At 36.8% G+C, this 16,651-nt stretch overlaps 1 protein-coding gene across 2 annotated transcripts in view; it reads left to right on the top strand.

Moving 5' to 3' along the window:
• LOC140236702 (myophilin-like) overlaps positions 1–11,912 on the top strand; it is a 33,650-nt gene extending 21,738 nt beyond the window's left edge. For both annotated transcript variants that reach the window (XM_072316623.1, XM_072316624.1), the window contains exons 2-5: positions 2,424–2,563; positions 4,329–4,395; positions 6,218–6,322; positions 7,753–11,912. In XM_072316623.1, coding sequence (XP_072172724.1) covers positions 2,424–2,563; positions 4,329–4,395; positions 6,218–6,322; positions 7,753–7,962 — 522 coding nt within the window. In that variant the 3' untranslated portion in view covers positions 7,963–11,912. The remainder of the gene's footprint in view (positions 1–2,423; positions 2,564–4,328; positions 4,396–6,217; positions 6,323–7,752) is intronic.
• Positions 11,913–16,651: the final 4,739 nt, after the last annotated feature.

Genomic DNA, 16,651 nt, shown 5'->3' with positions numbered 1-16,651 from the left:
CCTATCCTCCTTATGGCAACAGACTGGTTTTGAAAATTTCTTCAGAATGTGTTCATAACTTTGCGAGTGCTATAATACTGCCTGCAGGACAGACCAACAAAGGATGGCTTTCAAAAAAATTTCTAACTCCTTTGGCAGAGGTAAATTGGTCTCAAGGTTATAAAGAGAATGAATTCTGCAGAGAGAAGTCATTGATAAATCAGTCGCTCTAGGCATCCGTTTTATTCTCTGTGTTGAACATTGATGGAATGATACCTAGTCAAATCAAGGAGCTACTACAAATAGCTCCTTGGTCAAATTGAGACTCGGTACCAAACACGTCACTTGGCAGGTTTCGAGGGCATCGAGTATGGTATGTAAATGGGACGAGAGATTTCACCGGGTACCACGCCCAGTGCTTGAACACCGGTGCTTCATGCTGACCTGATATAGTTTATTATAAGGTTCTGAGAGGGGGTGGGGGTATGTTTGAGTGTGTTTGAGCTGTTGCCATGGTGACTTTACTCGTTATACAGGTCAGGGGAGTTTGGTTACAGGGAAACTCAAAGCATGGACTGGTAGAACAGGATATCCTCATGTGGCCAAACCATTCACTTGGCTGCAAAGAGTGTTTTAGATATATGCACAATAAAGAAAAATTACATGAAATTTAATCGTGTGTTTGGATGGATGATTATGAGCGGGAAATATTGAATGTCATTGTTGGAGATAGCAGGATATAGATAGGTAGAGGAATAGATACACATCATGATAATGTTCTGCATGGTTATGAATTGAAGGGGTCGGTGCAATATAGTGCTAACCCACACTTCTGTCAAAATTGAGTTACATGCATTTTCATAATCCTTATCCTTCACTCTAACCTCCGTGAAAATATCATATTTGAATTCAACCAATAAGATGGTAAAAAATGCATGCATTCATGTTTTATCAATGTACAATGTATGGACTTTCCAAACATTCAACAGCGATTACAGCTTGTATCTCAAAATGAACAATGTGTGGGTTAGCACTATATTGCACCGACCCCTTCAATTGCATGTTGATTTTTCTGCCTGCTGTATGAGCCATACTATACCTCTGCTTCTTCTTTGGTGAAATCTTTAATCTCAGAACTATCTCAATAATATAAATTTGTAGGCCTACTTTGCTAAATATGATATTTGTTTCAAAGGATGTCAAGAATGCTAACCCATTCTGCACAAAGTGTCAAATAATAAGACAAAAGTCTAATTTTGTTAAAGTTATGTTACAATTGCGTGAATTAATTAATTGTACATTTATCATTGTGCAGTATCTCCCTAAATATGAAGTCTTTCATTTAGCGCTAACTCATCAGGCACAGTTTAACAGTACGTACAGGTGTATATTCTATGTGTACCTGTAGGTACTGTATAGCTCATATTTTTCAAACGAGGAAAAATTATAATGAGTTTGCAAAAATGCTGAGCTACTGTACATGCCATATATTTTGCGTGTTTTGCGAGTGGTTAAATTCGTGATCGTGGAGTTTGTCCTGACCGGAGAAATGTACATGCACATGTCACATCCACAGCGGGATCAGAGTCAATATTTTCGCGAATACTGCTTGACTCGCAAGATTCGCAAAAATAAAAACCTCATGAAATATTTAACGTATAGCCTACAGTTACGGTACTTGATCCTACATGTATGTGGTAGCACTGTCTTCAATACTGTAAAACGAGGAATGTTCGCGTGCATTTTAATTTCGCGAATTTCGCGAGCTCCAAGATTCGTGAAATTAAAATGCACGCGAAAGTTCTTGTCCACACTATATGCATTGAATGCCAGTGGCAGTTCCCGAAAATTTCATGCCGCAAAAGAGGTCGTCAGCTGCAATTCGCGAAAAATTCATGCCGCGAATATATCATGTTTTACAGTATTGGGTGAGCATGGAGCTGGTAAAATGTTTGAAGTTAAGCACGGATACTAAATGCATGATGGGATCTACCAACATATAATCTTTTTTTATTTTTTTCTAGCATAGGTAAAATTCACAATCTGGTAAACAGCATGGTGATTTTGGACATACTGTAGATGACTTCACAGTGACAGCAAACTTTTCCAAATTTTATTTTGTGATCATCCTTTTAAAACATGACTTGACAACCCTCTCTGCAAAATTTGATGGTTTGTGTATTACAGGCGACTCGCATTATAACGAAATGCTCAGGACAGGCAGTTTTCTTTTGTTATATCAAAATTTTGTTACATGTGAACATATAAAGTATATCATCTAGTTAATAATTTTGGGCCATGAATTTTGCCTTGTATGTTGAATTTTGTTATTATAACCATTTTTGTTATAACAGGAATATACTTGTACATGTAGAGCCTGTGTAATATTCCTCAGTGTGTTCATATATTCTCTCTTTCTATTCTTCTCTGCCTCTTGAAATCAGAGGGACCAAAAATATAGCGTGGAGGATGAGATAAAGGTGAGGGGATGGATTGAAAATCTCCTCGGAATCAAACTCAAGAATCAGAACACCGGAATGGCTCCATTTGCAGAGTGCCTCAAGGATGGCCAGGTGTTATGCAAGTGAGTGCAGTGCAAGGTGTCATTGTCTTAAGGTGGAAAATCCAGTCTAAATATGAGTTAGTCTGATAGGAAAGAGTAAAATATTATGAGTTCATTGGTAAAATTTTGATCAAAATCGGATGAAAAATAAGGAAGCTATGACATTTTGAAGTTTTGTTGTTTTGGGGGGGAAACAGTTCTTGAACAGTCAATATGAATAATATGCAAATGGCAAAGTGAATATGTTATTCCCTCGCAACGTACCATAAAAGTACATAAAATTGTGAAATTTCCAGTTTTTCATTCAAACGCAATTATGCTCTAGGCTCAAATCCTCGTATATCTAACTTATCACTATTCTGAAGTTATTCAACCAAGAATAACATCATGTTTCAGACTTCATGACAGAAACATTGAATTTTCATCATTTATTGCACATGATCTATGGAAAATTGTGAGGGTATGACATGGTTAGCTCACTCATTTGCATATTCATATCCACTGTACAAAAACTGTTTTGTAGAAATTAGCAAAATTTCAAAATGTCATAACTTCCTAATTTTTCATCCGATTTTAGTCAAATTTTTAACGTTGAACTCATAAGATTTTACTCTTTTCATCAGACTAATTTATACTTGGACTGGATTTCCTCTTTAAACCCTTCAACTCCCATTAAACCACATCACCATGATATGTTTTATAATGATTTTTACAATTACTAATTGGATAACAGTTCATTATTCTGAAGGTATATTCATCTAAAATTGAAATAAGGTTCAGTTATTGTTATAATTGATGTTATCAGCATTATGTCATTTTTAGTTTTCATCATCATAATGATGCAGATATAAGTATTGGTTCCAATAATCAAATGTGCTTCTAAACTTGAAATATTAAAGGTTCAGTTATTGTTATGATTGATGTTATCAGCATTATGTCATTTTTAGTTTTCATCATCATAATGATGCAGATATAAGTATTGGTTCCGATAATCAAATGTGCTTCTAAAATTGAAATAAGGTTCAGTTATTGTTATGATGTTATCAACATTATGTCATTTTTAGTTTTTTTCATCATAATGATGCAGATATAAGTATTGGTTTCGATAATCAAATGTGCTTCTAAAATTGAAATAAGGTTCAGTTATTGTTATAATTGATGTTATCAACATTGTCATTTTTAGTTTTCATCATCATAATGATGCAGATATAAGTGTTGGTTCTGATAATTAAATGTGCTTCCAAATAATAATAATAAAGTCTTATTTACCCAGGGTAGCCTCTTCAGTGTTGCCACTGCTCTACCAGAGGGCCCTGCCATTATTATTACCCTAGTTGTTGTTCTTGTTGTTCTTTTAGATTTGAGGAGCTCTCTGCCGGGTGGGCAATTTGCTACAAAAAGGAAATATACCCTTGAATTCAATTATAAAAACCTACACTACTTCTAATTATATACAAAAAAAAGTAATCACATTTATTTTTGATATTTACAAGTGATATATTTACATAGGAAGGAAAGGGGACAGGGTTTCGGAAAATGATGTCACCTGCCTACTCCTGCACCGAAATGCAGGGATACGCCATTTACCCTAGCATTGCTAGGTACCCATTTATACACCTGGGTTGAGAGGGACATGTAGTGGGTAAAAACATCTTGTCCAAGGACGTAAGCACTGGGCGGGATTCGAACTCAGGTCCTCCCATCGGGAGTTGGGAGTCTTATCCACTATGCCACAGCGTCATGGAAGGTCAATAATGATGTGTTATTTTTTCCCCCTTGATTGCAGTCTAATGAACCACCTCCAGCCAGGTGCCATCAAGAAGGTCAACACCCAGAGCTTTGCATTCAAACAGGTAAGGCAATGTAGAGTGGGATAAATGGGCAATATCTTACACCACATTTTACACAACATTTTGTACTGAATATAAGTAGGTATGCCAAGAGCCCTTGAAAGGATTAGAAAATGAAGAGACAAATCAGAATATTGAAAATGCTATGTGTGCACCACACATGTATACAAACATTACCGGAGAAATGCTTCAGATGCTAATCCTCAGATTTTGCTCTGTCTGTAGAGTTTGTCATCTTTTTGAACAATGGTTTGGATTAGTACGTCAACTCCACGAAACCTGTAATGTGTTCATGAATACATCATACTGTGATTTACCTGGCTTTTAATGGCATTAGGATAATCCATCCCAACCCCCAACCCCCCCCCCCCAAAAAAAAAAGGATAAAAGATAACAACAAACAAAGATGTTTTTTATTTGTATAGTAAGCCAAAAACCTCAAACTTGGGTAACATGATTCTTCAGGTATGAGAGGAGTTGCATTACTACTATTTATTGACAGCCATTCTGATACACATCTTTGCATAGAATTAGAATATTTATGTTTCTTACCTAATGTTTGGATATTCCACATTCATGAAGGCAACTGAAATGCCTAAAAACTTAGAGGTGCATTGGATTTCCAAAGTCTAACTTAATTGGCAGGGTTCTTTTTCAGGGGCATGCTAATAGTAAATTTAACATCTCTTCCTGAGCTTATAAACAGAAGAGCTCTACTAAATGTAGATTTTAATTCTTTTACTCAGAATATACCAAACATTGCACTGGTATTGCCCTATTAAAACAAACCAAAACCCCTTACAATGATTGTATTTGCGCAGGCACAGTGCTCTTACACACATTGATTCCACAGCACTTTACAAAGTTGAAGTACAGGAAAATCAGTTCTGTGGATAAATCTTTGCTTGTCTTGTAAAGACTGCATGTTGAGGGTACAATGGGGATGTTTAATGGAAGCTAATTCCAGAGATGAGTTTTGCAAGATTGGAGAACGTGTTCATCTCTTACTATAAATGTTCTTGATGCATGGAGGAGAATCCTGTCTGCCGATGAACAAAGATCTGGTTTTGCAGACAGATTTTCCCCATGTGTCTTGGGGAAAGTCCCACACCCCAGGACCTTCCCCCTCCTAAAGCGTAGTATGGACACTCACGAGGAATTTTTCCCCTTTATCCCCAAAGCAAGTCGGGTCTGGGGACAAAATTTGGAGGGGACACGATAGTGACTTTGCAGTTGTGGATCCAAAGGGGGGCACACAGGGTGTGCGTTCCCTTTTTATTTTTTGCTAAACCAAAGGAAATAAAAAGGAAAAATGGGGGGGGGGGAGTGTGCCCCCCTTTAATTTTGTGAAGGCGCCTGCCCTTTACGGAATTCCTGGATCCTCCCCTGCCTTGAGCTGTAGTTGATAGCGCCCAGCCGTGTTCATCGATTGTTCATTAAATGGCAGTGCTAGATCACCCCAAGCCTGATTGCCGCCACAGCTCGGGGACAGTCCAGATAGCAGTGTGGACGGTCAGTCGTAAATAGGATAAGATCTCTCCTGGCTGCCCTTGTGACTTGGGTCTAGTGTGAACGCGGGAAAGATGGTAGAAGACTACAGAGAACTAGTGGGATGGGGGCTTGATTATGCAAACGCTTGGAAGCCATTACAGTAGTTAGATAGTCCACATTGTTTCGTGGGAAGTCAGTAAAAGCATTTCAGCAAGAGGGATATGATCTTGTTCCTTGCTTCACCTACAGATGCATTATGAAAGCTGCTGTACCTACTGTGCCTTTCTGATATTTATACCTCTGGTGCTTCTGTTTTCTTGCTTTATAAACACAGATGGAAAACATCAGTTCCTTCCTGAAGGCAGCAGAGGCCTACGGGGTGCCAAACTCCTCCCTATTCCAGACGGTGGACCTGTACGAAGAACAGGATGTGGGGAGTGTAAGTACGACTTGCCAATGTAGAACATTGACATAAACAAGCCCCCTCAGTTTTCCTCTTTTTTTTTCTTTTTTCTGACTTTTTTTTGGGTATTCAGACAGGGAGTTAATTCATTGCAAAAGTCAACCAACCTCTGATCACACTGCATCTGTTTCTTGTTTGTTCACAAAACAATTTCCTTTAAGAAGTCACTGCAGAATCCAAGCTGCTCTGTGATTTGTTTCATAATTTTAAACATCCTGACAATGCACCATTTTCTAAGGATTAAAAGAAAATTGTGTTTTTCTGAGAATGGGTGCACGAAACTTGACTTAACCCTATATTAACTGGGGGTCAAATCGACATTTCGCACCACGATTCCGCAACGCGCAAAGATTTTGCCACGTCGTTTCAAGACTTTTTACATTGAAGTCTCCCGCATATTTTGAGACCAAATTTGCGACGTCAGGGTACACCGTTCTGATGTTACGTCATGTTTTGCATATGCATGTCAACCAGAAAACAGCTCATATTCATGATATTGTGTGCAAATCCAATGCAAAGTCTGTGTTTTTTTTTGGTTAAATTGCCATAAATTAGATTATTTCACCCCTTTAAATCATTGAAAGTAATCAATTCTCGTATAGATAAACTTGAAAAAGTGCCTGCAACAAATTTTGGAAAAAAAAACAATGGAAAACAAAAGGTCGAAAAAGCAATTAAATACATAAGAACTTAACAAAACAAAAAAAAAAAACAAAAAAGAAATTGATTTTGATTGTGCTATTTTTTACAAAAAAATTGTTAAATGTGTCTTGAGGAATTTTGACACAAAAATTTAGCAATCCTTCAGTCTTTTTAATGGAGTTACAGGTGAAAATATGATTTCATGCATAAATTTGCATCATTAATTTACTTAAAATAGAAAATCAACATTTTTCTATTGTATGACCATGTAATCATGTAGTTGACATCTGGCTCTATGTTCAGGCAAAATTTTGCGGCAATCGCACCATCGGGGGCCGAGATCTGGGGGGGGGGTCAAATTGACCCCCCCCCCCCCCCAGTAAAAACTTGGTCTGAAATAGCCCAGTTAGAATAGGGTTAATTGACTGTAAGTTTAAGAGAGCCGAAGGCAAGATGTAGCATGCAGGCCTACAGTAAAGATTATGTATCAGACAGTGGCAATGAATGACTTATCTGAGTGTTGACTTCCTTCAGACCAGAAACTTTTGCAAATTTCGGTTCATGAAAGTAAAATGCACATGAAAGCTCTTGTTTGCTTATCTGGCATTGAATGCAAAAAGAGCCGTTAACTAAAACTCTCAAAATTTTAATACCACAAATGCTCTTTTGTTTTACAGTACACATGTATATGACATGTCCCCTTCTTGGTAACACTGTGATATTTTTGTTTGTTACCCCTACCCCCCCCCCCCCCCCCAACACAGGTGGTCAACTGCCTTTTTTCATTAGCAGGCCAGGCCAGGAAGAAGGGCGTTAATGTTGACATCGGTATTGCCGTTCAAGATCCAACAAAACGCGAATTCTCAGAAGAGACCCTCGCTGCCGGGAAGGCAGTCCTCAGTCAGCAGGCTGGGTTTACTGGTGGAGCCAGCCAAGCCGGGTCGGGAGGGTTTGGCAACACTCGCAAACTGTGAGACCCGCCCCAGCCTTCCTTCAAGAAGGATCAAAACTCTACTCTCATTGTACATGTGTTTGAGTATGCATTTTACATATGTACAGGCCTAGTTACTAATTATGTTACCCTGAGATAGGACAATACTGCTTCATCACTCATACACTTGCGATTATGTAATGTTTGTTTTTCTTTCATCTCTAGTGTTTTTTTAATGTAGACATATAGCAGAAAAGTTTGACAGCTCATGACGTCAAAAAAGTTCCATCACCTGTAGCTAGTAGGGGTATTTCCTCTATTTGATGAATGGTTTCTGAGTCTTGAATAATACACTAGTGATTGGAATCTGAGGATAGGAATCTGTGAAAAGGTGGAAGCACTGCGGCAAGTTTTATTCTTTTTGGAGATGCTCATCAAGAAATCATGCCTACCTTGGGCCTTGCTTAATTATCACCATCGGCTAGCCGGCCTGCTAATCATTCTTGCCATGGCAGTTGAGCGAGGTGTGGTGGCGCCTCCATTGATGATTTTATTTCTTTCTTTCTTTTTAGTTGATTGCTTTATTAGCCATTATATCTAAGCTTAGGGGAGAGGGTCAATTGCAGCAAGCATTACATGATGCATATCAAAAAGAAAAAGAAAAACAAAAACGTCATCCATGATTCCGGAGACAGAATCTGCAAAGTAGACTCACTGATTGTAAAAAATAGAAAAGTGTGGCACTCAGCTGTACTCTTTGAAAGGTATCCTGGCAAACTAATCTTTTTGCATGTGATTTTCACTCCCTAAAGATTATGCATGTATTCTAAATGTACACCCGAGTAAAAATTAAAAATGCACTGATGTTGGACAGAAAGAAAGGTTAGACATTGAGTACTCTTTCTGTAGGATGTCTACCAAGAAGTCTAGTAATAGTCTGGTTTTTCTTGTGTTTGTTTTCTGTATTGTTGTGTTTTGTTTTTATCTTGTTTTGCTGCAGCACACTAATAAATCTTGGCTATAGTCACCTGTTCAAATAGTTAAAAACATTCTGCAACTAATTAGATACATTAATATGAATTCATGCAGCTCTATTCTTTGAAATGTACGAGGTACATGTACATCAGGTTGATTTTTCAGGTTTTGTTGGAAGTGCGCAAACTGCAGGTTGATTAGGTGTCTCTAGCTTTGATACAAAAACTCTCGGTCACATGTGTTGTCTCACTTTTGCACATCTCAAATGAACCCTATTCTGTATCTTTTTTTCTTTTTCAAGTATGTATGGCAAGGCTGTGTGTGAACACTTATGACTTTACATATCACAATATGTTATCATAAAGCTATCATGTATGCTCCTGTTTGGGCTGTCTGTGGCTAAAGTTTTTAGTAGCTGCTGATAAATTTAACATAATTAGATTTCTTTATTTTCAGGAAAATATTTCTCGATATTCCGTTGATTGCCTTGGCTGTTTTGTTGGTAGCATCACAGTTTATTATATTGATGACTTTTGATATCTATCACTTTCTTTTTATGTAAGGTATACTGTTTTCAAATAAACAGTGTGGCAATATTTGAAATAATGAGAAATCTGCCACTTTAATATTTTCTTTTCTTCTGCAGAATGTATAATGTATACAGTCGTGATTGTACTGGTTACATTCATACAGTCCACCTTCTGTAACTGTTCTTGGTATTCCATAATCTAGCACTGTCGTGCACACACAAAACTTAAAAGCTCATTTTTTTTTAGTTATACTGTTTTGGCATTACTGCATGCACTTGATTTTAGGTAATCCTTTCATTGGCTTTAGTCATTGTACTTTCAATTCCACTTTACCTCAACAGGATTTGTCCTGATCATACGATTTTGCTGTGACAACAAATACATAAATCTGTATCATAGTACAGCAAGCCATGTTGTACTGCTGGCCCAATTAATCAGTAATCCGCTTCATGCGGTACGCCAATAGTGATATGGCAATGAAATGCGCTTTGCTACACTAGTATCAATAAAATGGTGTTCCCTCGCTGCTTTTACTCCTTTTGCTCATCGCGGCATAATTGATTAGATGATCAGAGAGGGGGAGCATGATTAATATGATGACATTATAGAAAAATCCCAACCTAATGTTGTTTTCTTATCTTAGACAAAAAGAATTGTCGGCACTTTTGAGTGTTTTGTGAGGAAAGAGATATGCAGATGTCTTTTGTGAAATGAGCATTATTGATATGGTTAGGCCAGTAATAGGATTATAAAATGACATCATGAAGGGTATATATAAAAGCACAGGTAGTGGCCTTGTGGTGTTTGAAGTCGTATTTAAAGAGCATGGTACATCATGTAGCGAGAAATGTTTTGTGTTTCATGAATTAGTCACGTAGAATGTTATAAGCATATTATATTTTTGATTATTTACACTTCTGCTATCATCTCCGCTGAATACCATTTTACTTCACAAGGCATGAATACAGCTTGATTGTATATATAATTAAAAAAAAGTAAATGTTCTTGTCTTTGAATGTAACTCTGTGTATTATGTAAGCGATACATTCATCATTGCATTCCATCACACCAAGCCATACTTGACGTATGCATACTGGAGCAAAGACACCCAGCGTAGCTTGCAAATACATAATCAGAGTTTGGTTACTGATTATGCCGAGAAATCCATCTCTTCATGACGAGAATTTCTAAAAGCATGATTTGTATGATCATGTTTTAAGATGTGAAAGGTTGGTATAATGTATGCTTGCTGCTGTTAGTGAAAGTTTGTTGACCTCCAACCAAGGAGGTACTAGGAAACCTAGAATCTCCTTACTCCAACATTCCATGAGTGATAATGGAACAGAAGATGGGTTCACTAATTCCACACAGATGTCTGAATTTCTTTCTGTCATCACTTGTTGTATTTTCTTCAACTTGGCAACATTTTTGCACACATTTGACTGCAACAGAACTGCAGAGAATGAAGCTGTATTATTATTGTCAACACAAATCCGGTGCCTAGAAAGTATTGCACATTTATGCAATCTTCCCTAGTCTACATGGTTTTATTGCTGGATTGCAGCTTGTGCTCTGGCTAACCATCCGTCACAAGAGGGCGTGCTTCGGTCATCCCATCCCCATGCCTAAGCCTTGAAAGCAAGACCAAAATTGTGGAGGGAAGCAAAACTGCTTGAGCATTTCACTGTGAGAGCAGAAACAATTGCAACAAGGGCAGTCAGACAAAATTCTGAGCATCGTAGAAGGACTGAACCATCTTCGTTCCTTTATCCATGAAATCACATAGTTGGTTTAATCCATGAAATCACATACTTGGTTGTTGATATTTGTATCTCAAGCGGTAAGTTCAGTATTACTTTGGAAGCCAAATCATTTATTCCCACATCCGTATAGCAAGTAGTCATTCCTACATGTGTTCAAACCATGAGCTTGTCATCATCAGATTATGCATTGTCATGCAAACTATGATAGTATTATAGTTGCAGATTAAAGATACTTCATGATTTCTTGTCTTCCACCCAAATTACCAAGCATTCTTGCTTTCTAGTCACAGGCTGTTGAACTCATATGCAAAACCAATGGAGTGAAAATGTTCTGTTCTGTGGAGACTGAATAAACTTATTTAAAGAGCAAGGTCAGTTTTTCGGTGATTGTTGTCATATGAACATATAACTGATTGACTTGTCAATATGGCTGTTCCGCCTGCTGTATGTATTTGTTGATATGGGTGCAGTGCATACTTAGAAATATGCACCACCCAGCTTAATTCTGACATATTTTGCAGGGGGAAATATTAACCCATACCATTGCAGTGCTATCATTACAACAGCCTCCACTTCTGTGCAACTCACTACAGGTGAGCAGTTCACACATCATATTACTCCAAGGTGGCTAACTTTCAATGGAAAGTGGCATTTACTGTAGTGTTAAATACAAGGAGTGAATTCATACATGAAATGAATAAAGCTGTATCTTGAGGTGAAGAGTGTACAACTGAACAATTACCTTTTTTTCCCTTTCTCTTTCAAGCATTCAAGTTGATAACCTGTCCTTAAAAGGCTGACATGTGAATGTGTGTGTGTGTGTGTGTGTGTGTGTGTGTGTGTGTGTGTGTGTGTGTTTCTGTTAAGTCAGACGTAAATGGATATTACAGATCAAAATGCACATCTACAACATATCACAACAAACTGATTAAAAACATCCAAACAAGCCTAAAAAAAAAAAAAAACCCACATGGACAGCACCATTTCAGATGTGTTTATGCTTGACATGTTTTCCTAAAGGGTCCATAAACAAAGTGAGAGGGGAAAAAGGAAGGCAATAGAAAGAGAAATGAGAGAAAAACTTCAAGAGTTATGTACATCTTACTTGGCCTATTTCACACACAAACACAAAAGAGAAAACATGAATTATTAAAGGGGAATTCCAGAACAGTCCAAAGTTAGTCTGAAAAGAAGAGAGAAAATTAATTAGCAACCACAGCAGTGAAAATTTGATAAAGATAAACAAAGATTAGGGAAGTTGTGAAATTGTCAGGTTTCACTAATTTTCTCAAAAACAGTATTTGACCAGTCGATCAAATGAATGATCGGTCTCTAATCCTACATACAGTATTTCACTGATCATTATTTTGATGTTGTTCAGCCATGGGCAAATTGTTTTAAACTTTCATTGCAGAGGAATTGATTTTTGTCATGTCTTAGTATCATAAATGTAAATGAAAAATTGTGAAGTAATGACATAATCAGCTACTATAACTCATTTGCATATTCATTTCAACTGTTGGATAACTGTTTTGCCAAAAAAAAAAAAAATGGGCGAATTCTAAAGAATTCTTATCTTCCTTTCAATTTAATCTCAATAAGATTTCACTGTCGTGCTTGTGAAAAAAAAAATGCTCTTTCTTTTCAGATTAACATTTAAGGGGCCTAACTGGTTCAGAATTTCCCTTTAATTGTAAAGTTGTGCGTGGGTGTGTGTGCCTTTTTGTGTTTGTCATGCTGTTTGTATATCAAAGTGATTGATCTGTCCATGAAGTGCAGAGATAATAATGCCTGCTTTTATGCTTGCTGCATGAGCAAAATTTGAAGGCAGATCACCCCCCCCCCCATCTTTTAGAGAGTCAAAAGACTGCCTATGTAACTCGTTATCTTTTTGTCAACCACAGGCCAATTTATTACTCTGGATACAGACAAGGAGAAAAATTATTATCAAACAAAACTAACAAAATTATTGTCTGTGCGTCGTAATGAATTCCGAAAAGCCTCGCCCTAAACCTTGTGATGGCGCTGTTGCATGTAGAGAAGTGCGCACAACATCAAACTGTAGGCCTAATGGTAGTAATACAAATCTGACGTCATGATTTCATCACCGACAGTGTTCATGAGTGATGAGTGTTCAAAGTCACCACATGAAGTTATAGAGTGAACTCATAAAATTCAATAGTGGTGAGGCGATCGTGTCAGAGACAAACAATGCCCAAATATACTTATGATATCGACGGAATTCTGCGGAATATGGCATAATTGGGCCTATCAGCTTCAATATTTCCCATAAACAATGCTGCAAAAATACCGTAATTGTGAAGTCAGAGTTATACAGTTATTTTGACTTGCTTGTTATTAAAGATAATGGTGACCCCAGGTGGTGGTGATGATGATGATGATGAGGAGGAGGAGGATGTTGACGACAGCGATGATTTTGATAACGATATCAGCTGCGATGATTTTGACGATGAAGATGATGATATGCGTATGTCATGTTTTCATTTTCTTTTCAAACTGGTTATTACTTTATTTCTTGATAAAACTAAGGATTGAACGAAGAAGTACTAGACAAAACAATAATCACAAACCAAAGAAGACAGTCCTTGTTTAGAAACAATGTTGAATCGGATTAACCAAACAGGATATGACGTTTAATTCCAATAAAAGAACAATGATGAAAGCGTCTCTTCCCAGTTACGAGTATGAGAAATTCAAAGATACAAAAAAGGACCCTCTGGTTCCATTTCATTAAAAAGAAAAAAAAAAAATAGTTGCAAGCTGTAATAGAATTTCTTGCTGGAATAGCAAGTGTCATGATAATGACAGGAATCGTGCTTCATGATTGGCTGTTCCAAAAGATGTTGCCTTTCCACCAAAAACTACTATCATAACATTCTTTGTGAAATGACACCCTTGTCTATACGAAATAAATCTACGATACAATGCTTACTAATACATCTTGCTACTTAATGCCTAGAACTTCAAATCTTTTAGACTATAATTATTGGATACAGAATGAATAAGTCATATAAAGATTACTGACTACAGTCTTTGGGGTCATTCTCTACGCCTGATATTGATAAAAGTGTTCCACATTCTAAAGGTTGGACTCGTATTCTGTAAATAGCGCTCATACTGAGTACATAATAAGAAATTAAATTGCAGCCTTGTTACTACATTATGCGAATATCATGTAGAAAGGGACTTTGCAGTCAAGTGATACCGAATAGAAAAGAATTGTGTTATCCAAGAAACATTGTCCGGTTACATTATATATTTTACCGTTTCTTTTGCAATATGAAATTTTGCACGTAAGTGCGACGTGTCACAATTATTTCTACTGTTACTTAGAGATTGAATTGCATCGAAATCACATCTATTGTAAACAGCGACAGCAGATCCATAGTCAGCACTGTAATAACGTCGATCATGTTGGTCATCATGGCGTTATTGTCAGTCAGAGATGAAATCTTATTGTTTTGGAGCCAAGTAATTTTGTCGTCTGCATTTTGATTTCATTCATCTGGACCCACGGTCCATAAATTAATTCTCAATTTTTGATCTTCACTCTAGACCAGCTAGTAAGTTTCTTTCCGTCACGATCAATATATATTTTGATAAAGGGCCATAAATTTGACTGGTATTATGTTTGGTACTGAATAGCTAAATTATCAACAGATGCTAGTTCTACAAAATTAACAGCAACCAAAATATCACATAGAAAAAGAAGGCACAAATGAATTAAACACCACATGAAATTACTTTACAGGCATTTACCTCTTACCTCTTTTTTTTTCTCTCTCTCTCAAATCTATCACCATTAGTCTTTTGATAAAAAAAAAAACACACAAAACTTTAATCTCAGTTGTATTAGGGCATTGCCTGTCACGTGACTGAACGCACAATCTATTACAGCGTACAATGTGTATTGAACTCAAAACGTTATAGAACGACAGAAGCCTCATCTACATAAGTGGAAGAGAATTCCTAATTCTGCACATATAAACATCTAATATGAATGCTATGATTATGAAATGCAATGTGAATTAAACTGAAACACAAAGAATATGGATAATGATGATAACGATGATGACAATAGATAAACAAACAAAAATGGGTAAATAAGTAAGTACGTAAGAACGTTAAAAAAGATAAATAAATAAAACGTTCCTCTGTCCCTATGGAACCTCTATCTGATGCAACAAAGTAAGAATTGATTCCTGGTGAAAGATTTTGCTTAAAGCGGCATTCCAGACGATTTTTATAATTTCACATCATTTACTAGGCGCCTACGTAAATCGACAGCTCCATGTATAGATTCGTGGAATTTATTGTGGTCCTTGAGCAGAGAAACAAATAAACTGAAAATCTTAAACAAATTACACTGAACAGTGTCGATGACATCAGAGCCTCACATATTTCAGAAATTTAGCAGTGTAATTCTATTACAATAGTTACGTTCAGACGACAAGCCTTGACCTCGAGGTTAGGAAACCTCGAGGTTAAGCTTGTACTTAAGGGCCGTGAAGACGCACTCGTAGTTAGCTAACCTCAAAGTTAGCTCGATGTTAGGAGCCACGAGAAATCTTATGATTAGCGCTCTAACCACGAGCCGCAGGGGGTCCCACTTGTCACCGTGTGGACACAAAAATCAACGAACTCAAAGGGGCAGGAGCTTAACCTCGAGGTTTCCTAACCTCGAGGTTAGGGCCTGTCGTCTGAACGTAACTAATGCCGCTTGCTCAACAAGTTCACCTGTGACGAATCTATGCATGCCTTTTTCTTTTGCTCTGCTTCCTTGATCCCCAACTCATGTATTCTTATGTGGTGAGGCTGCCATGTCATCATCCTTGTTCATTGCAATTTATTGTTATACATTTTGAAAATATTCTCATTCCTCATCCCAATCACTATAAATGTGAAACTCTGTACTGAGTTTAACTAATTTAAAGTTGTTCAAATGTAAAAGTCTGAAAATCATCCGGAGGTCCCCTTTAATGTCTCCCAACGTTGAAGAAAAAAAAAAAAAAAAAACAGGAAAAAGAAAAGGAAGGAGGAGAGGGAGGAGAAGAAAAACAAAATAAAATTGATATTAAAAAGAAAACAAAGAAAGAAAGAATAGAGGGAAGAAAAATAGAAGAAAATAAAAAAAAATAAAAGGAAGACATCAGAGAAAGACGAGATGGAAAAGGGAATCTGCTATCTTAAGCAATAGATAGATAGATAGATAGATAGATAGATAGATAGATAGAAAAAGAAAGAAATAAAGAAATCCATAAGCTGTAAATAGTTAAAAAGATTTTAAAAAATTGATAGATAGATGAATAAGCAAATGAATGAATAAATGAATGAATAAATAGATAAATAAATAAATAGATAAATAAATAAATAGATAAATAAATAAATAAACAAATAGATAGATAAATAGATAGATAAATAAACAAATAAATAAATAAGCAGA

This window comes from Diadema setosum, chromosome 13 (genome assembly GCF_964275005.1).
Source record: "Diadema setosum chromosome 13, eeDiaSeto1, whole genome shotgun sequence".
Lineage (NCBI taxonomy): Eukaryota > Metazoa > Echinodermata > Echinoidea > Diadematoida > Diadematidae > Diadema > Diadema setosum.
Note: the sequence above shows the minus strand (reverse complement) of the source record. Positions and strands in the feature narration are given on the sequence as shown.